The sequence below is a fragment of the Mycteria americana genome, chromosome 6, assembly GCF_035582795.1.
Source record: "Mycteria americana isolate JAX WOST 10 ecotype Jacksonville Zoo and Gardens chromosome 6, USCA_MyAme_1.0, whole genome shotgun sequence".
Lineage (NCBI taxonomy): Eukaryota > Metazoa > Chordata > Aves > Ciconiiformes > Ciconiidae > Mycteria > Mycteria americana.
This window is the reverse complement of record NC_134370.1, coordinates 7,206,047-7,222,169: the sequence shown is the minus strand read 5'-3', so window position 1 is coordinate 7,222,169 and position 16,123 is coordinate 7,206,047. Positions and strand designations below refer to the sequence as shown.

The following is a 16,123-nucleotide window of genomic DNA, read 5'->3' as shown; positions in this document are numbered from 1 at the left end:
GTGTGCATGCAGGGTGGGTGGGCCTCCGTGTAGGGTGGTAACCTGGGGCTTGATTCATTCCCACTCACTTTACCACAGTCTTCCTGTGTGACACTAGAGGCATCACTTGATCTGTTCATGCCTCAGTTCCCAAACTTTAAACTGGGAACCTTTGTATTCCCTCATGCACGGTAGCAGTGTGAGAATAAGTACGCTCAGGACCAGGTGGTGCTCGGAACAATCGGCAATGAAAGCCACATGTATGCATACAGCTATATAGATATATATGCTGAGATGAAACCAGAATTACAAAGTCCAAAGCTCTACAGAACTGAGGAATGGAGTGGATCATCATGAAAACAGGCATTTGTTACAGAGAGTCTGAACCAGGTTCAGATCAAGTGTCACCTCAAGCAGAGGAGGTGACTTGGACCTGAGAGAGCATTTTGAACTTGTTAGTGTTCATGGGGTGGGAAACCCAGCACCGAGTCCTTACTCAGGTTTACATACCAGTCTTGCACACACTGAAAGTCTTTGTTGCATTGGCAAGAACAAAACTTTTTCCACCCTTTTGTGGCATCGGTCTCTACCCCAGTGCACAGCGTTATCTGATTATTTTCCTCCTGCAGGGCTCTCTTTCTGGCTAGACCCTCTATCCTTAAAGTTCCCATATGGTTCTAAGTAAACACTGCCATTTTAACGTATTAAGGAAAGTAACATCTTGGCAGCTCTCATTCACATTGCTGCAGACTCAACCAAACCAAAGTGGTTTGAACGCTACAAAAGTTTACTTTAGCTACTCTGGTTTTGCTTTACATTTTACTATGCGGCCTAGTTATTCCTGCCAATTAGCCCATGGTGTTACGACCTGCTTTAGTGGGAAGAAATAGGAGACAAGCTACTATTTCTTTCTGATGTAGAAAATTAGAAAATTCTGGGCTCAAATCTGGGATTCACCAGAGTGTATTAAAAGCTTAACTGTGGCATGTAAGGCCTAGAAGGCACCTCTTATAGACATATTTGCTAAAGCAGAGGCACATAAATTTTTATGGCTATTTATTGGGAACTCAAGAGCTGCCCCTAATTTCATTTATTTCACACTTCATCCATAGATTTCCAAGTCTTTACTGAAGTCAGCTGAATCACCCAAAGCTATATAGCCAATGGCAGAGGTTGTAATCCAACCCATGTCTCTCCATCCTCTTCTAGACTACTCTGTCTCCACAAAAATGTTGTGGATTGCAGCCATCAGGAATGCAGAGGGATGCAGGCTCCAGCAGCTAGGACTTCTGTCAGGAATCAGCTTGATTTGTTCAGTCGCACTGCTTGGATCTCGATAAAATACTGTACGGTTGGACCCCTGGGCTGTGCAGTTACGGTGCTGCGTGTAGACAGTAGGAATCAACACGTGCTTGAGTTCAGCAGGTCAGGCCAGTCCCACAAGCCACCCCTCAATTATTGCTGCGCATCAAAGGGTAACTGTGTTGTTGAAGGGCACATCAGATGACCACGCTAACTCTAGGCACGCAGGTGACCACACTAACTATGACAGCTAGCCAGTGATGACTATTTCTGCTTTCTGTGGCTGACTGCTGGAATGTGAGCTAAAAGCAGCATCACTGCAAAGAGTCCTGTCTCTGTCAGCCCAGAAAATTAAGCAGTTTAAAAAGGCAAAGCCATTTGACTATTTGTTTGAAGAAAGGCAGCCAAGTTAAAAGAGTTAATGGAGGTGATTCTGGACAGCTTCCAGCAGCTGAGCTATTAATAAAAACAATGGAAAAATGCCAAACCTCTTCTGTTTCCCATAGCAATTAGCATACATTCCTTTAAACTTTTAAGCTGCAAACTCCACAGCTATCTGAGCAGAAGGACACTTCTACCTGAGGTCCCTTTTCAGGGCCGTCTCCAGTGTGTCACATAAACATTCTGGTTTTCTGTTGTCCCCTCTCTAAAAGAAAAGACTACTGAAGGATTTGATTTTTGTTTTCTCACTTCTTCTGTCCTTTTCCCCTCACCTCTTAGCCATATGTTACACGGATGACTAAAACCCACTTTGGCCGCGCTGATGCTTTAAGGACTTCAAAGTGGGAAGCTTAACATGCTTAAAGCTAAGTCAGCCTTTGATGATAAACATGCAGGCAGAGCAAGTCAAGAGAAGCAGGATGCAGACAGTCACTTGTTGTTAGGCGTTCTCACTTGACTGAATCTGTGAATGAAAGCCAATGATCAGACTCAGAAGTATTTTTTCTCTTGCTGTTTTTCTTTTTTTTCTGCTGAGATAGCCCAGAGCAGTATACTGCAAGGATGTGTTAGACATCGAGCAATTCTCCACAGTGAAAGGAGTTAACCTGGACCAAACAGATGATGATTTCTATTCCAAGTTTTCCACAGGATCAGTGTCTATTCCATGGCAAAATGAGGTAAGGATGTATCATAGTAAAATTACTCCAATAAAATCCCTAACAGGTTGGTTGAAGAGGACCTGTATATTTCCAATAATATATAGCTACTGGATAACTTGCCAGACTCTAATGCCTTCATAAGTTACAAATGGCCTCTTTCAAGATCTATAATGTACCACAGATGTCAGGTTCAGGTGACTGTATCTGTTGGCTCTGCATATTTGTGTAAATTGGCAAGCATCCTACTGTACTTCCTTCTCCTGGATTTCTACAGAGGTGTTTCGACAACAGCTCTGAGGACCTTTCGTGGGATGGCTGGAAGTCCTAATGGAAGGCTTCTCCCCTGGTGATCCTGATCTCACCCACTGTCTTGTCCCTGCAGCAGGTCCCAGCTGCAGCAGTTGACTCTGGACCTTGAACTGCTCCAGGGTTTCCAGATCTGGGTCTTTGTTTCTGTTTGATATCAAAACACAGCCAACAGTGGATTTCATAATCCAACTCTGGATCAAACAGCAGATTCACTTGGGCAGAGGGGTGCTAATAACTGGGATTTCGTGAGTATGCCTGTCTTCAACCAATGTTCTCCACAGTGCTAAAGAACAGAAAGCTCTGTGGGGCAACTTCTAACAAGACTGATGTGCAGACATGCAGAGCAGACTCAGCCTCTCTTTTTCATACATCCTATTTACCTTCTGTAGCCACCAGCAGGAATTTAGCTGTTAAGTCTCCTAACATAGTGCTCAAGCTGCTGGTCCCGATCCTACTTTGAACAACCTAGCACTACTGGAATAGATTTAATGCAAATGTATAATTTCTTTTTTTTCTTTCTTATTGTATTCCACTAGATGATAGAAACAGAGTGTTTCAAAGAACTGAATGTATTTGGACCAAATGGTACTATTTCACCAGACCTAAACAAGAGCTACCCCCCAGAGCCACCCAAGAAAGGATTGTTACAGAGAATATTTAAACGACAGGTGAGAGCTTTTATGACCAAGACAAAGAACTTCCCATAGATGCCCAGTGTCACAGCCATGTTCTGGTAATATTTTTGTAGGAGAAAGACAGTGCATCTTAGAGAGGGCTTGCTGTCACAGCTACCTGGTAATTTCCTGACTAATACTGCCTATCCCAGGTTTCCCATCTACCTCTTGTGATTTTTTTTACCACCAGAAGTTCCAGCGTTTTTCATCAGCTTTGTTTCCAGTGGTTGAAAACTTGTTACCCAAACTATTTTTCAGTGGTATGCTGAAATGCTTTTTGAAATGGTTATATGGTTTTGATAAGTTCCTTGTGAAAACCCTTGATTTATGTGTTAAAGAAAAAAGAAAATGCAACTGCTGAGTGAGGTAGTCGTGTCAGGAAACCAAAACACTAGAGAAGAGAGCAGACCAGATAATACATGATGTATGGCTTTCGTGAGGCACCATGGCACCATTTGCAAATCTAAATAACATTCTTAGACCAATCTATTTCTGTAGGGTTAAAACCATGCCCGAGCATTGGCAGGTATCCTCTGTATTAGTCAGATTTTGCAGATACTGACATTTTGCAGTGAATTTATTTGACTCCTGGAGCTCGAGTGAGTCTTCTTTGCTGCATTCCTCAAGAACTGCCATGGTCCTCCTGACCTAGAGAGAATTCAGGTAAGAAAGTGAAGAATATTTTACATTCAAAGATCTTCAAACAAAAATTTTGCAGTCCAGTCAGTACGTTATCACCATAAAATGAACAATGTTGGCCTAAAAGAAAGCATGGCATATTTTGGGAATCTAATTGTTATCGTCTTCCTCTTTCTACAGCATCAGAACAATTCAAAGAGTTCTCCAAATTCAAAGGCCAGTTTAAATCACCATCTAAATTCAAATCACGTAAGTTCAAACTCCACTGGAAGCAGCTAGTTCCAACTCAGTTTTATGAAACAACATGTTGCATCCTTCCACTATAATCTATGGAGCTTCTATGGATGAGAGAGCCTCCACCGTTGAGTGAAAAAAAAAAAGGATCTCCCAAAAATGGAGATTTTCTATCCATTCCTTCCAGTGGAGCCTCACATTTTAAGAAGAATTTTCCACTCAGGTCTGTTTTTGGAGGTGGCACTCAAGACTGTGTGAATCAAATTTGTCTATTTAGAACATTGCAATAGAAATTCAATGAACATGACTACTTGCACGTATTTAAATAGCATCATACTAGAACTGAATTTTGTCTTTATTATTTTTAAAGAAAAGTTTTGTAAATTTCTCTATTGTCTCAGTTTACATTTTGTACATTTGTATTTAAATGAAAGTCAGACTTTGGAGGTGTATATTTTCCAAGCAGCAGCTGTAAAGCCATGTGTTTTAAGACATTTTTTTAAAAGAAAAAAAATGTGACTCAAGACTTCCAGAGCCTCAAACGAGAAATCATTCTTTTTAGTAATTCTAGAAAATTATTCATAAATCACTTTATCAGACTGGGTTTTATTGACATGCATTTTTATGGAACAGTTTATTCTTAATTATTTTACATCTGTATATTTGGTTTACAGCAACACTGCATACATTTCTCCTCTTCATTAGTTTGTAACGTCTCGCATTAAATGCTAAAAGACAAGATTTTGATGCATTCAAGAATGCTACTTGCTATGCCTAAGGTTTGTGATGTCATGGGACCAGCACAGCTGAGATTTGCACTTACTTATGTTGTTAGCTCATCAAAAACTTTTTGATTAGAAAGGGAACCCTATTTTCAGCCCTTCTCCTTCACTAGTTTTTGTGCCGTTTCTAATGACAGCAAGAACAAAACTGAGTGAGAGGTGACCAGGAAAGCAAATGACCGTTTGTTTGTCAAGGACTTGAAACCTGCACCTGCTGAAATGAGAGCAAAGCTCGAAGTGTTCTCCGTGCTGCAGTCAAAAGTCCAAGGCCTTTCCACAGTTGCTCATATCAAACAGGTAGCAAGAGAGAAATTCAATGGTCTGGTTTGTGCTGACCATGAGATTCAGGTCAGCTTTCTAGAGCTGAGCTGTGGAGGTTCAGAGTGGGATCTGAGCTGCTTTTGAGCAGTAGCAGAACCTGTAGGTTGTGTCTGCGTTTAAGATTTCTTCCATGTGTCATGCCAAACACACCATGACTCGTCCCCTCAATTAGGTCCTCAAGATAATTGAATAAAATGTCAGTTATGAAATAATACCTCCCACTTTTGGTTCCATTATTCTTTGTCCAGGATCCTTTAACCATTGACGAAAACATTGTTCCCACTGGTATAAACAGGATCGGTCAGGATCAGTAGCAGTACCTCAGGCATCAGAATCATGCTCTTCTCAAGTATGCCACTACCTATTATTATTAAGAACAACAGATCAAAAATATGGTTACGTCCCTTCAATAGGAATTGGAAAACCTTTGTCCCCCCAAGTGCAGACAGGATCTCCATAACCCAACATGTTCTGTAAAACAGGTTGGTTCACCATGCTCTTTACAATGTCGGCTAGAGTAGACTGATGATTGTCCACCTTTGTAAATCAATCAGGAGCATCTGAAGGTCAGCCTGATGTGTCTAAAACCCTGTTAGCTAGTAGTGCAGCTATCCCAGGGTACAAGGAAGCACTGTTCCAGTGGAAGTCTTAATAGCCAAAATTCATTAGACTATCATGTATACATTCTATCTGGCTAATGCAGAAGGGAAAAAAGATGCAGGTTAGTAGTGACAAAGCTCTGAGTGAGAAAGTCCCAGGAATTACATACTAAAACAGCTTGAGGTTATGAGGGAGAGACACAGAACAGGGCCAGAATTCGCATAAAGCAGCTGACAGAGAAAAGTCAAGAAAGGGAGATGGAGCTTTGGCACCTTTATCAAGAGTAAAGTATGTTAAGATGCAAGTCCACATCTTTCCGAAAGACTTCCGTTTTCCTGGTCACTAGTAGACATGCAGTGAAGCTGTGTAAGTGTGCCATAATATCGCCAAGAAGTTGTTCCTCTTTTTCCTTCAGATCAGTGTGGCCCAGAAATTCCTTTTCCCTCTATTGGTGGTGCTCATGGAGAGCTTTGGCCACTCTCCCATGTCAGATGATGGCATTGCAGATCATATGGAAGAGGCAAGATTTTAGAGAGACAGTAATAGATGAGAACTTTGAGTAATTTTCTCTCTTTGTATCAGCTATAAATTAAATCTATAATGGTTTCAGCTTCCTGACAGGAGTGGAATGAAATATTGTAGAGGTGAAAGCCACTATGCACATATGGGGCTAATGCCTCCCGTTCTGTTCTCATAGCCTGACATAAAGCTACCTATGTCAACAAGAATCTGATCAGTCACTTTAGCACGCTCTGGATAAAGACATACTTGCTCTGGGAGGTTTCCACAGGCCTTCTTCAATGACATGTGGGATTCTTCAAGAAATGTAGGTGAGAAGCGGAGGAACAGATCTTAGCCAGACAACTGATGTATATCAGTGTACCTAGACAAGACAAGACACACATCTTAGTTCTTCTTGGAGAGCTGCAAATGTTGTGCAACTCCGATCTGTTTCTATCACTCTAAGACATCACCTTCTCACAGTATTGTGTACCATATGCTTGTGCACCCTCAGTTGATTTCATCCTGTGCACTGATGCTAGGGGAAGGGGGTGCTGGACAGGGGCTAGAGTGAAAGATAAAGCTATTTTTCCACTACTGCCATTATCTCACTTTGCAGGAACAGACAAGCGTATTTCCCCATCAGAAAAACATGACTGGTAATATCTACCTGCCACCATGAGGAAGGAAAAAAGACAGTTGGGGGAAAGCTTAGCCCATTAATGTTTCATTGGATAAATCTGATAAAACTGCAGCTATTGGCCCAAGGGCTTCATCTCCTACACGTTACCAATTTGGCACATGAAGACTAAATTTTCTTTCTTTATCATCTCCCACTTGGGAAATAAAATCCTAATAACAACAAACCCCTTACTGAAAGCTGGTGAACAAATTGCAAATATAGGTTGTAGATGTTCTTATACCTCTTAGATGCTATCAGCCTGAACTAGTGGTGGATGACTTTTTTATATGACAACAGTGAATGATAACAAATGTGCCTTCTCCTGCTCTTCTTTTAGCTGGGACAGTTCTTACTCAGCACCTGTAGGAGTCCAGCAGTGGAGGCACAGGGACAGTGCAAAGTCCTCAAATGATGAGAGCTGCATTCAGTGAGTCCTGATACTTGGAGGACATTATGCTAGTGTTAGATATCCTGAATCCTCAAGGTGGTATGCAATAAGGATGCTTATGAAGCTCCAAGCCTGGGATGAAGTCCCTCTGGATCCCAGCCCCTTGGGAGCAGTGAGTGCGTAAGGGGAGAGACAGAAAACAAGACCAGCTAGGGAGATTTCATGCTGCATCCCTAAAGTGTTGCTATCCTGTCTGACAAACTTTAAACAACATTACAGTGCTGGGGCAGCAGAATTGTTGTACTCTTTCAGTGTCAAGCCTTAAAAGATTCAATCAATAACATACATCACCAGTGATAACGAACAGTCCTAGGAATCTCCTAGTCAGGGTATGCCTACAAACCAACAAAACCAACTTTGCCCACAAAACCTGAAGGATTTTCTTTTTTATTACTTCTTTCTTTTTTATTTTTAATTATTCAGCTCACCCTGCACACCTTGACTGGAGTAGGACCACAGTCCTCTTACTTCCAGCGTGTGACCAGGTGCAACCTGAGCCCAGAACTCGGGGCTGAAGCCCTGCCGAGGCAGTCCCCGCCACAGCCAGGCTTCCACAGACACTTGGCATCTGGCTCCATGGAGCCAAATTCAAGAAACACGGGGTTGTTTAGGAACTCTGAAAAAAAAAAAAAAGACTCACAGTTTCATCATACAACCTTGGAGAGCATTTGCAGGCGGATTTTTAGTATTTTGGTTCAAAGTGAATAGTTTTTAAGGTGGGTTTGCACATAACAAAGGAGCAGAAAGGAGTAATTATTTAATAGCTTTTCAGACTGATTAATTTTCTATATCTCCTTTCCAATTACAATACAAATTCTTTCAAAAAAATGCGTACTTTCAGATCTGGTTGCTTGTTTTAAATAGACAGGTGAGAAAACTTAGCTCTTTTTAAGAATTAGAAATCTTTTGCAATCTGATCCTGAATTGTGCAAGCATATTTTTTTATTTTTAAATCTTTACTGAGTAGTCTGATGAACACTAATTAGTTTACAGGCTTTTATGATTCAGATGTTTGCTATTCGTTTTCTACAGTGTCTCAAGGTTCACTTAAATCTTGTAGCGTTTTTTTCCCGCTCTCTGGTTGGATGAGAGGCTTTTTTAAACAAAGGCATAATGAAGGAAAAAATAACAAATAATAAACTCTTACGTGTGCACTCTTGACCTGGATTATCTAAAAAGAGATTTTTTTACAAGAATGGCCATGACTCAGATGTTGTTTCTGAACAAAAACCTGCTTGTGAAGCTTGGAAAGGTGTGAAGATGATCAAACCAAACAGGTACTGGAAATCAAACTGAGAGTTAGAGAACTGCAGAATTCGATATCGCAGCGTTCATCTGGCCCTTCTGATTAGGGATGCCTGGTAACTGGCAGCTCAGAGACAATACCAGCTATCCATAAGAACAGTTTGATACCATCTCAATTTGCAGTCATCCCCTCCCCCAGAAACTATGGCTAAGAGTGCCATCGGCAGTAGGGAATCAAACTTGGCTGACCCAGTAAAGCGCCTGACTCGAAGACACTTATTCTTAATGTCGTTCAGCCAGACCTCAGGATCCAGTTTGATTTCTTTACTTCATCTGTCAAACCCTCGCTTTTCAAATCCAGTTGCTGTTGATCTTTTTCAGTAGAGATGCCTCAGCTAAAAAGAAAACCAGGAAACCGATGTGTAATACTAATAAAACCATGGGCAGGACAAGGAAGACAGACAAGCTGTGAGCGCTGGAGGACAGTGCAAAAACTACTGTAATGTGTGTATCTTCAGCAAGTGTCCAAAGACAGTTGTTATCCCACGTTGCTGCACATTCTTCCTTGGTTCATCGTATGTTGCTCACAGTTTTCTGAGTAACCTTGAAATTGCACACTCAAGGTCGTAGTAAGCATAGGGTAGGGTCTGGTCCATGGCTCAGACAACATCGTCTCTATGAGGGTCAGATGTAACAGTTTGACGAGGCAAGTAGGCATCCACTCAGCCTGCATGAAGGTCTCTGTTCCCATGTACCTGAGCCTCAGTCAGGAGGTCCCTATGTAGACTTTTCTGGAAGGGCAATAAATGCACACACTTATAGCAAAGCTGCTGATTCTCATGGACACCCATGGAATGGGTGGTTGCAGGACCTGACTTCATTGTGGACAAGATATGGGTGTTTTAACCTCTGCTCCACAGTTAGTTGTGATTATTTTTTTTCCAGTTCGTATTTGTAATACTCCCTTGTTAAGCCTCTCAGTGCAGGTGAGATCGTTCATCAGGCATTTCGAGGCATTTCGCATACATCTTTGAAAAGACTGGACTTTGCTTTGAAAGAACATCCTTGGGTTCGTCTGCCCCTTGGGATGTAGACCATCTTCTCTCATGTGTGTAGCATGAAGCACAAAGTAGCCTGCAGAAGGTTTAGAAGCCCCACCTTACAGGCTCTCCTGCCTGAGGATGGTCCTAGCCTGTCTCAGGCTGCGGGGAGGTACATTTGGCAGTAAAGTTCGGGAGAATCGGTCTGTTCTCTTCCAGTCTCCATGGAAGACAGAAGGTTCCAGAGTTGTCTATGTCAAGCCTTCCACAAATATGACCTGCAATTCTCTCCACAACTACCTGAAAGGAGGTTGTCGAGAGGTGGGGTCAGTCTCTTCTCCCAGGTAACAAGTGATAGGACAAGAGGAAATGGCCTCAAGTTGTGCCAGGGGAGGTTTAGACTGGATATTAGGAAATTTTACTTCACTGAAAGGGTTATCAAGCATTGGAACAGGCTGCCCAGGGAAGTGGTTGAGTCCCCATCCCTGGAGATATTTAGAAGACGTTTGGATGAGGTGCTTAGGGACATGGTGTAGTGGTGGTCTTGGCAGTGTTAGGTTTTCGGTTGGACTCGATGATCTTAAAGGTCTTTTCCAACCTATACGATTCTGTGATTCTGTAATTTACAAAACTGCTAATTATTTAGAGTAAGAATAATAATGACTAACACCCTCCTGCTAAAGCTGAGAGAAAGACTGCATAAGTTTAAAACAATTCTTCACTTTTGTGTGCTGGGCAGGAAACAATCTCTTTTTCAACTAAATAATATTGTTTATGCAGTGCTGGCTGGTAATAACTTTCTGTCCTTAACTGCAAAAAGAAAAGAGAAAGCAATTGGTTCGGGGAATTTTGCAAATTTTTTCCTTTAGGGAAACCACCAAAGAAGGTGAAAGCCAACAGTATGCTACAGTATTATATGCTCACCTCCCGCAAGCATCTCTGTGATAATACAAATACAAGCTGCTGCAGTTGGATCAGCTAAGCTAGTGTACTGACAAATGGGCTTTATGAAAGAAACAATTTTAAACAGATTGCTGCCTATTCACTAAAATGAATATTACTGCTGGCACAAATGTATTCTCTTTGGTTTATATACTGGAGCCAGAAGTGGTGGTTTGTATTCCTGTTCTGCCCATGTTTTTCTTCACTGCCCTGGGCAAACCTCTGTGCAATTTTGTTTTCCCATTCTTAAACATGGAGGGATGCTCTCTGTCTAGCAACAGAAAGCACTTTGGAGTCTGTGCATAAAACAGATCAATATCAACTCTTTGTATTATTATTTAAGTGAAATAGGCTTAATATAGCTGCTCTTATTTACGTGACTAGGAAGATGACTCTTGTAAATTAGGGCTCTTTTTTATCATTGGTTTGTCTTAGTTCCTTAGAGATATTGAAACTGAATGCACTGCACTTCTGTAAAGACATCTCCAACAGAAGGTGAGATGGCAGTGCAAATGTTAAAGTATCCATTTCTTATTTAAGAGCTAGCTAGTAACTGCGGCATTGACAGAACACTTCCTCTTTTTTCTATTGGAAAGAAACAGCTATGAGGAAGGGAACAAAACAACATTCATTGGTTCTTGGCCAACTTTTTTGGCCAGGCCTGCAAATGAATCCCTAGGTACCAATTAAGTGAAATGCTGTGCAAAGTCACAAAGAGGCATGCGTGGCAAACGTTGGGTCAACTCACTGCCCAGCTATGGAAACAAAAGAGGCAACCGCGTGCCTGGGATCAGTGGGCTCCAAAGGGGAACTCCAGGTTTGCTGGAGAATCAGCGGTCCTGTAGAGAAGATTCACTCCCAGAGAAGAAACATTTCAGGTAGTGGCTGGATGACAAATGTGTTTTCCTTTCTCATCACCCCACACGCAGCTGTTAGATATGTTTATTAGCAAGCTCAAACGAGTTATGTTTCATGTGTATTGAATGCGGTCTCCCTTAATTGCATTTCTTTTAAACACTGGACACTCTTCTAAAAGACTTAACATTTTAGCCTTTCGAAGGTGAAAGCTGTAAAAACTTTATTTTGTGTTTCTGAGCAATGTAGATAGACCTAAAGATTTCATGAACTATCATGTGGTTGCCCATATCTGACTAATAATTAAATTGTAAAATTGCAGTTTCATATTAGGGTTAGTCTTTTCACCTGCTTTAAAAATTAAAAATCATATTTGGTATATAAACACACACAGAATATCCTTCTGATTGAATTTCAAGAGCATATCCAGGATTAAATGTTTTTAAGCACTTCTAATACTGTAGTCTATAAGAGGAGCAGACACTTCTAAAGCAATGTTAAAAGTTGTCTTTCATAACTGAGTCAACAGATCATTTTTGTAATAAATTAAAGCAAGTGTTCTCAATTAGAAGAGCTAGTGGCTGTTGGTATTGTACAAAAAAAATCATTCTAGTATCCAAAGGGTTAGGGGTGGGGAGGGTCTGTTTGGTTTTGTTTCTCTTTCCAGGGAGATCTTTAACATTGTTCGATGAAGCTAGTTTCATTTTGAGATTGTTACTGAAGATAAAGGCTTCTGTGTTCTATGGCTGCTTGGATTCTTCGTACATAATGTCCTAGTAATGTCACAGTGCTGCTGTATCTAGATCAAACCACTGTTTTGATTGTTTTTTTGGCTTTGTTTTTTTTTAATAAATTCCTTAATTTAAATACATTCAAACTATACGTTTTGCTTTAATGAGGCACATAATCCAACGGAGCTTCCTCAAGTTCTTGGGATCTTGAAGGTGATTACAGTGAGAGTGGGATGCAGCCCATATCATGCTAGATGCCTTTGTGGCTTCGTTTGTTTTAATATTACTGTCTTCTGTATTTTCTGCCCCATCACGTCTTCACAGAGATTGAGGGAACTGAAAACCAAACTGAGGTTGTAGCTCGCTTTGTGGAGGTTCAGATTCTCATCTGAAAGCAGGTTGTGTTTCCCCTGAGATGTCCTTCCTCTGCCTCCCATCCTCACATCCCCAGCCTTCCTCTGCACTGCAAACTGTCGGCCAACACAACTCTTTACGACCTTAAAAATAAGTTCAAGGCAAGGATGACAAAATCACTAGTAGGGACGCAGGCTTCAGAAGACAGGAACTATTTTTTTAAGTTGAGCACTGTCTGATTTATGAGGCCCTACAGAGGACTTTCCCTAAGCTCCAATTAGGCAGAGAGAAAGTGTTCAGAGACGGAGAACAACAACAACGACCAACCAAGTGTGCTCTTCAGTATTCCGTACAGAAAGGGCTAAAACAAAGATAAAGAGCAGCTGCAAAATCACCAGGAGGAAAGTGGTGCAGTGCTTTTTCTTTAAGAGGAGAAAGAAGAATTTTTCAAAGAGGCATAAAGAATATTTTTATGAGACTGCTAATGGCAAACAGTGTTTGCATCAAGTTTCATGAAAGAACATTGTGAAAACAGATTATCTGTGTGAAAGCAGCAGCTACGTCCAACAGCTAAACTCAGTAAAAGCTAAGGTAATAAACTACATAAATTCAGGTCATGCATATTACCACTTTCCAAACAAACCCAAGCCATTTTTCGCAAGATTTTAACAGTCTGAGAGGATGCGAGATGAAATTTTATTCCTTCTCTAACAGTTCTTGGTGGTTTTGTTCTCTCTGTAACTTGGTGTCCTTTCTGTACAGCAACATCTAGATATGTTCCCTCTTGGGAGATGTAATCTTCCTTAGACTTTTCCACTATCTCTGGCATGAGATGCGCAGCTTCTCAGAGGAAAATCATTACACTATTTTGAAGGAAATCCAATTTTTAAAACATGTCGACTTTTTTAATCCCTTAGGGTGCGTTACAGATGAAAAATACCATAAATGGGCCTGACTGTGCAATTTCAGGTCTATGGGGTGCTTCTGGGGGAGGAGACAATACAAGTTTCTGCCAAGTCAGAGACTAATTTCTTGCGTTTTGTAATTCTATTTCATATTTGGTACACAGTAAAAGTCAAAAATAAAATTAAAATAAGGCCTATTAAAAATTGGTGCTCTGACTTGTCCTGAGTGGAGAAGAGTAACTCTGCCGCAGAGGCTGAGGAACTTGAATAGCCCATTCACACACGCTTGGGTAAATTTTACCTGATTTTCTATTTTTTTTAATTAGAGTTTATCACTGCTGAATTTTTTCTTAATTCAAGGCAAGTTTGTTCCTCTGCTGTTAGCAAAGGTCAGTAGCTCCCTAACAGTGCAAGGCTCCATGGACCGCTGGTAGCTTACATGGCAGAGGTCTGCAGAGGGGCTCGGGATGCTCCAGACCTGCATCTGGGGTCATTGCAGTGTGATGATGACTAAAATAGCAGGAGCAGGAAGGCACGCAGTTTGCCTTTTTTAAAAAGCTTGTAGGTAGGAAGTGACTTGCGAAACTAAACTTCAAAAGCACATATTTAAGGGTGCAAAGCCACATTGTTAAGAAAAGAAAGAATTAAGGTTGCCTGTGTTCCATTAATATTGTTCCCTTGTGCTTAGGCACTGTTATTATTATGCCCTCATATAATAGTATGTTATTATTATGCATTCACTCCTAGAGGAGAAACTAACCTCTGGCAGATTTACAATGAAAACCAGATGCATCCCCTCTATGGCATCTGCTAATACGTTATGTGTTTCAGACTTTCATTTAAATCTAAAAAAATATTTTCCTTCGGGGAAAATCTCAGCTAATTGGCTACTCCCCTCCATTTGCAGCAGTAAGGCAATTGTGAATTCTGAAAAATTCATTTAGCCTAAGTATATAATGCTTTCTCCCACACACAAAAGACTGAGAGCTCTCAGTATCCCGTCTCGGTTGCCTTAGATGCTATTGATCCCAGGACTGGGAAAGGGATGTGGAATGAGTCTTATCTGTTTCCCTTCCCTTTTTGGGGGAAACTCTTGGTTGTTTCCTGAGGGGACTGGCAGGAGGGACGTGAGGGACTCCTTAATCTGCCCTCTCCTCTCCACATATATTCATTCACACACTCTGAAAGACAGAAATATGAGGCCCAAGAGCTGAGGAGGCAGTGCAGTAGAAGACGTATTTCTGCAAATAGGTGAGTACTGGGAAGAGGGAAAGTATGAACTGCAGAAGGGACAAGACACACCTTGGGGCCACTTTCACCAGGGCTGAAGAAATGGGAGGAACAGGGAGGTAAAAGTGATGGAGAGAAGCCAGCACTGGAAGGGATGAGGTCTAGCCAGGGGCATGGCTTACTCACATTAAAACAAGTCTGAAAGCAGAGAGAGAAACATCAACTCAAACCAACACTGTAATGAGGAATTTATTGCTGATGATACCACAGGCAGTAGTAGTTTCTTCTGGAAGCTTGAAATAATTACCCTGCTTTGGGTCCAATATTCAGTCAGTGTGCTGTGGAATTAAACATTGACATTTCACATAACAACGAGATTCAGCTGCAGCTGACATTGTATACTTAGATGACCACTATAAACACTAAAATACAATAAACAATTTGAAGTTCACATTACATTAGGAATTTGCTATGTTGTTCTCATATTTACAGTAGGAAGGAGGAAAGGAGCCTTCTTTCATACTTAATTCCATCATTTGCACTGAAATCTAGCCTTTTTTTCCTCTTTGCCCTTGTAGTGCTTTTTAAGTCAAAGGTTTGTGAGTCTGCAAATGAAACCATAATGGCTGATCATATTTAAAAGTAAAACTTCTGTCTGCATTTGCTGCTTCATCCATCAGACACCTTCAATGATCCACCTGGTGATTACATCTGGCAACGAGTGAAAATCTACCATTTCTCATCAACTATTTGCATCCGTGCAAAACATCACCATAAATGAGTCGGGCCAAAGTGACATGATAAAAACCAAGAGGCTTAAAACAAGCAAAGTAACTGGGCAGAACACAACAGTCTTTCCTCAGATTAGCTAATACAAACTGCACACTAAAACCTACCAACAGGAAACCAAGCTGCTCCTCTGACATTAATCACCTTTTTTTAAGGCAACGTACGAATTCAATATGTGCATGTATTTAGAACACTGCTCTCTGTATATAATAAGTCACAACTATGTCTCAATTATACTGATTCTTTGCGGAAAATAATTGAAAACAAATATATGCAATGTTAATCAAGAACACAAAATGAGAGAACATTTTCTCCCACAAACAAGCACATTTCTGTGTCAGAGTGGACTGACGTACATGAACTACTTAAGTCAGAATGGTGCTGAACAGGAACAATTCTTCCTGGGCTTCAGGACTGCATGAAAAGCTGTAACCAGCTCCAGTATCATTTTTTTTGCACAA

At 41.0% G+C, this 16,123-nt stretch overlaps 1 protein-coding gene across 4 annotated transcripts in view; it reads left to right on the top strand.

Moving 5' to 3' along the window:
• GRK5 (G protein-coupled receptor kinase 5) overlaps positions 1–16,123 on the top strand; it is a 348,710-nt gene that overhangs the window by 160,830 nt on the left and 171,757 nt on the right. For 3 of the 4 annotated variants that reach the window (XR_012776121.1, XR_012776120.1, XR_012776122.1), the window contains 3 exons: positions 2,262–2,399; positions 3,227–3,358; positions 4,184–10,177. Coding sequence is in view for 1 of the 4 variants with exons in the window: in XM_075504447.1 (XP_075360562.1) it covers positions 2,262–2,399; positions 3,227–3,358; positions 4,184–4,282 (369 nt within the window). In the remaining 3 variants the exon portion in view is untranslated. Of the gene's footprint in view, positions 1–2,261; positions 2,400–3,226; positions 3,359–4,183; positions 10,209–16,123 lie in introns of those variants that run through there. The other variant, XM_075504447.1, reaches the window with a different exon arrangement.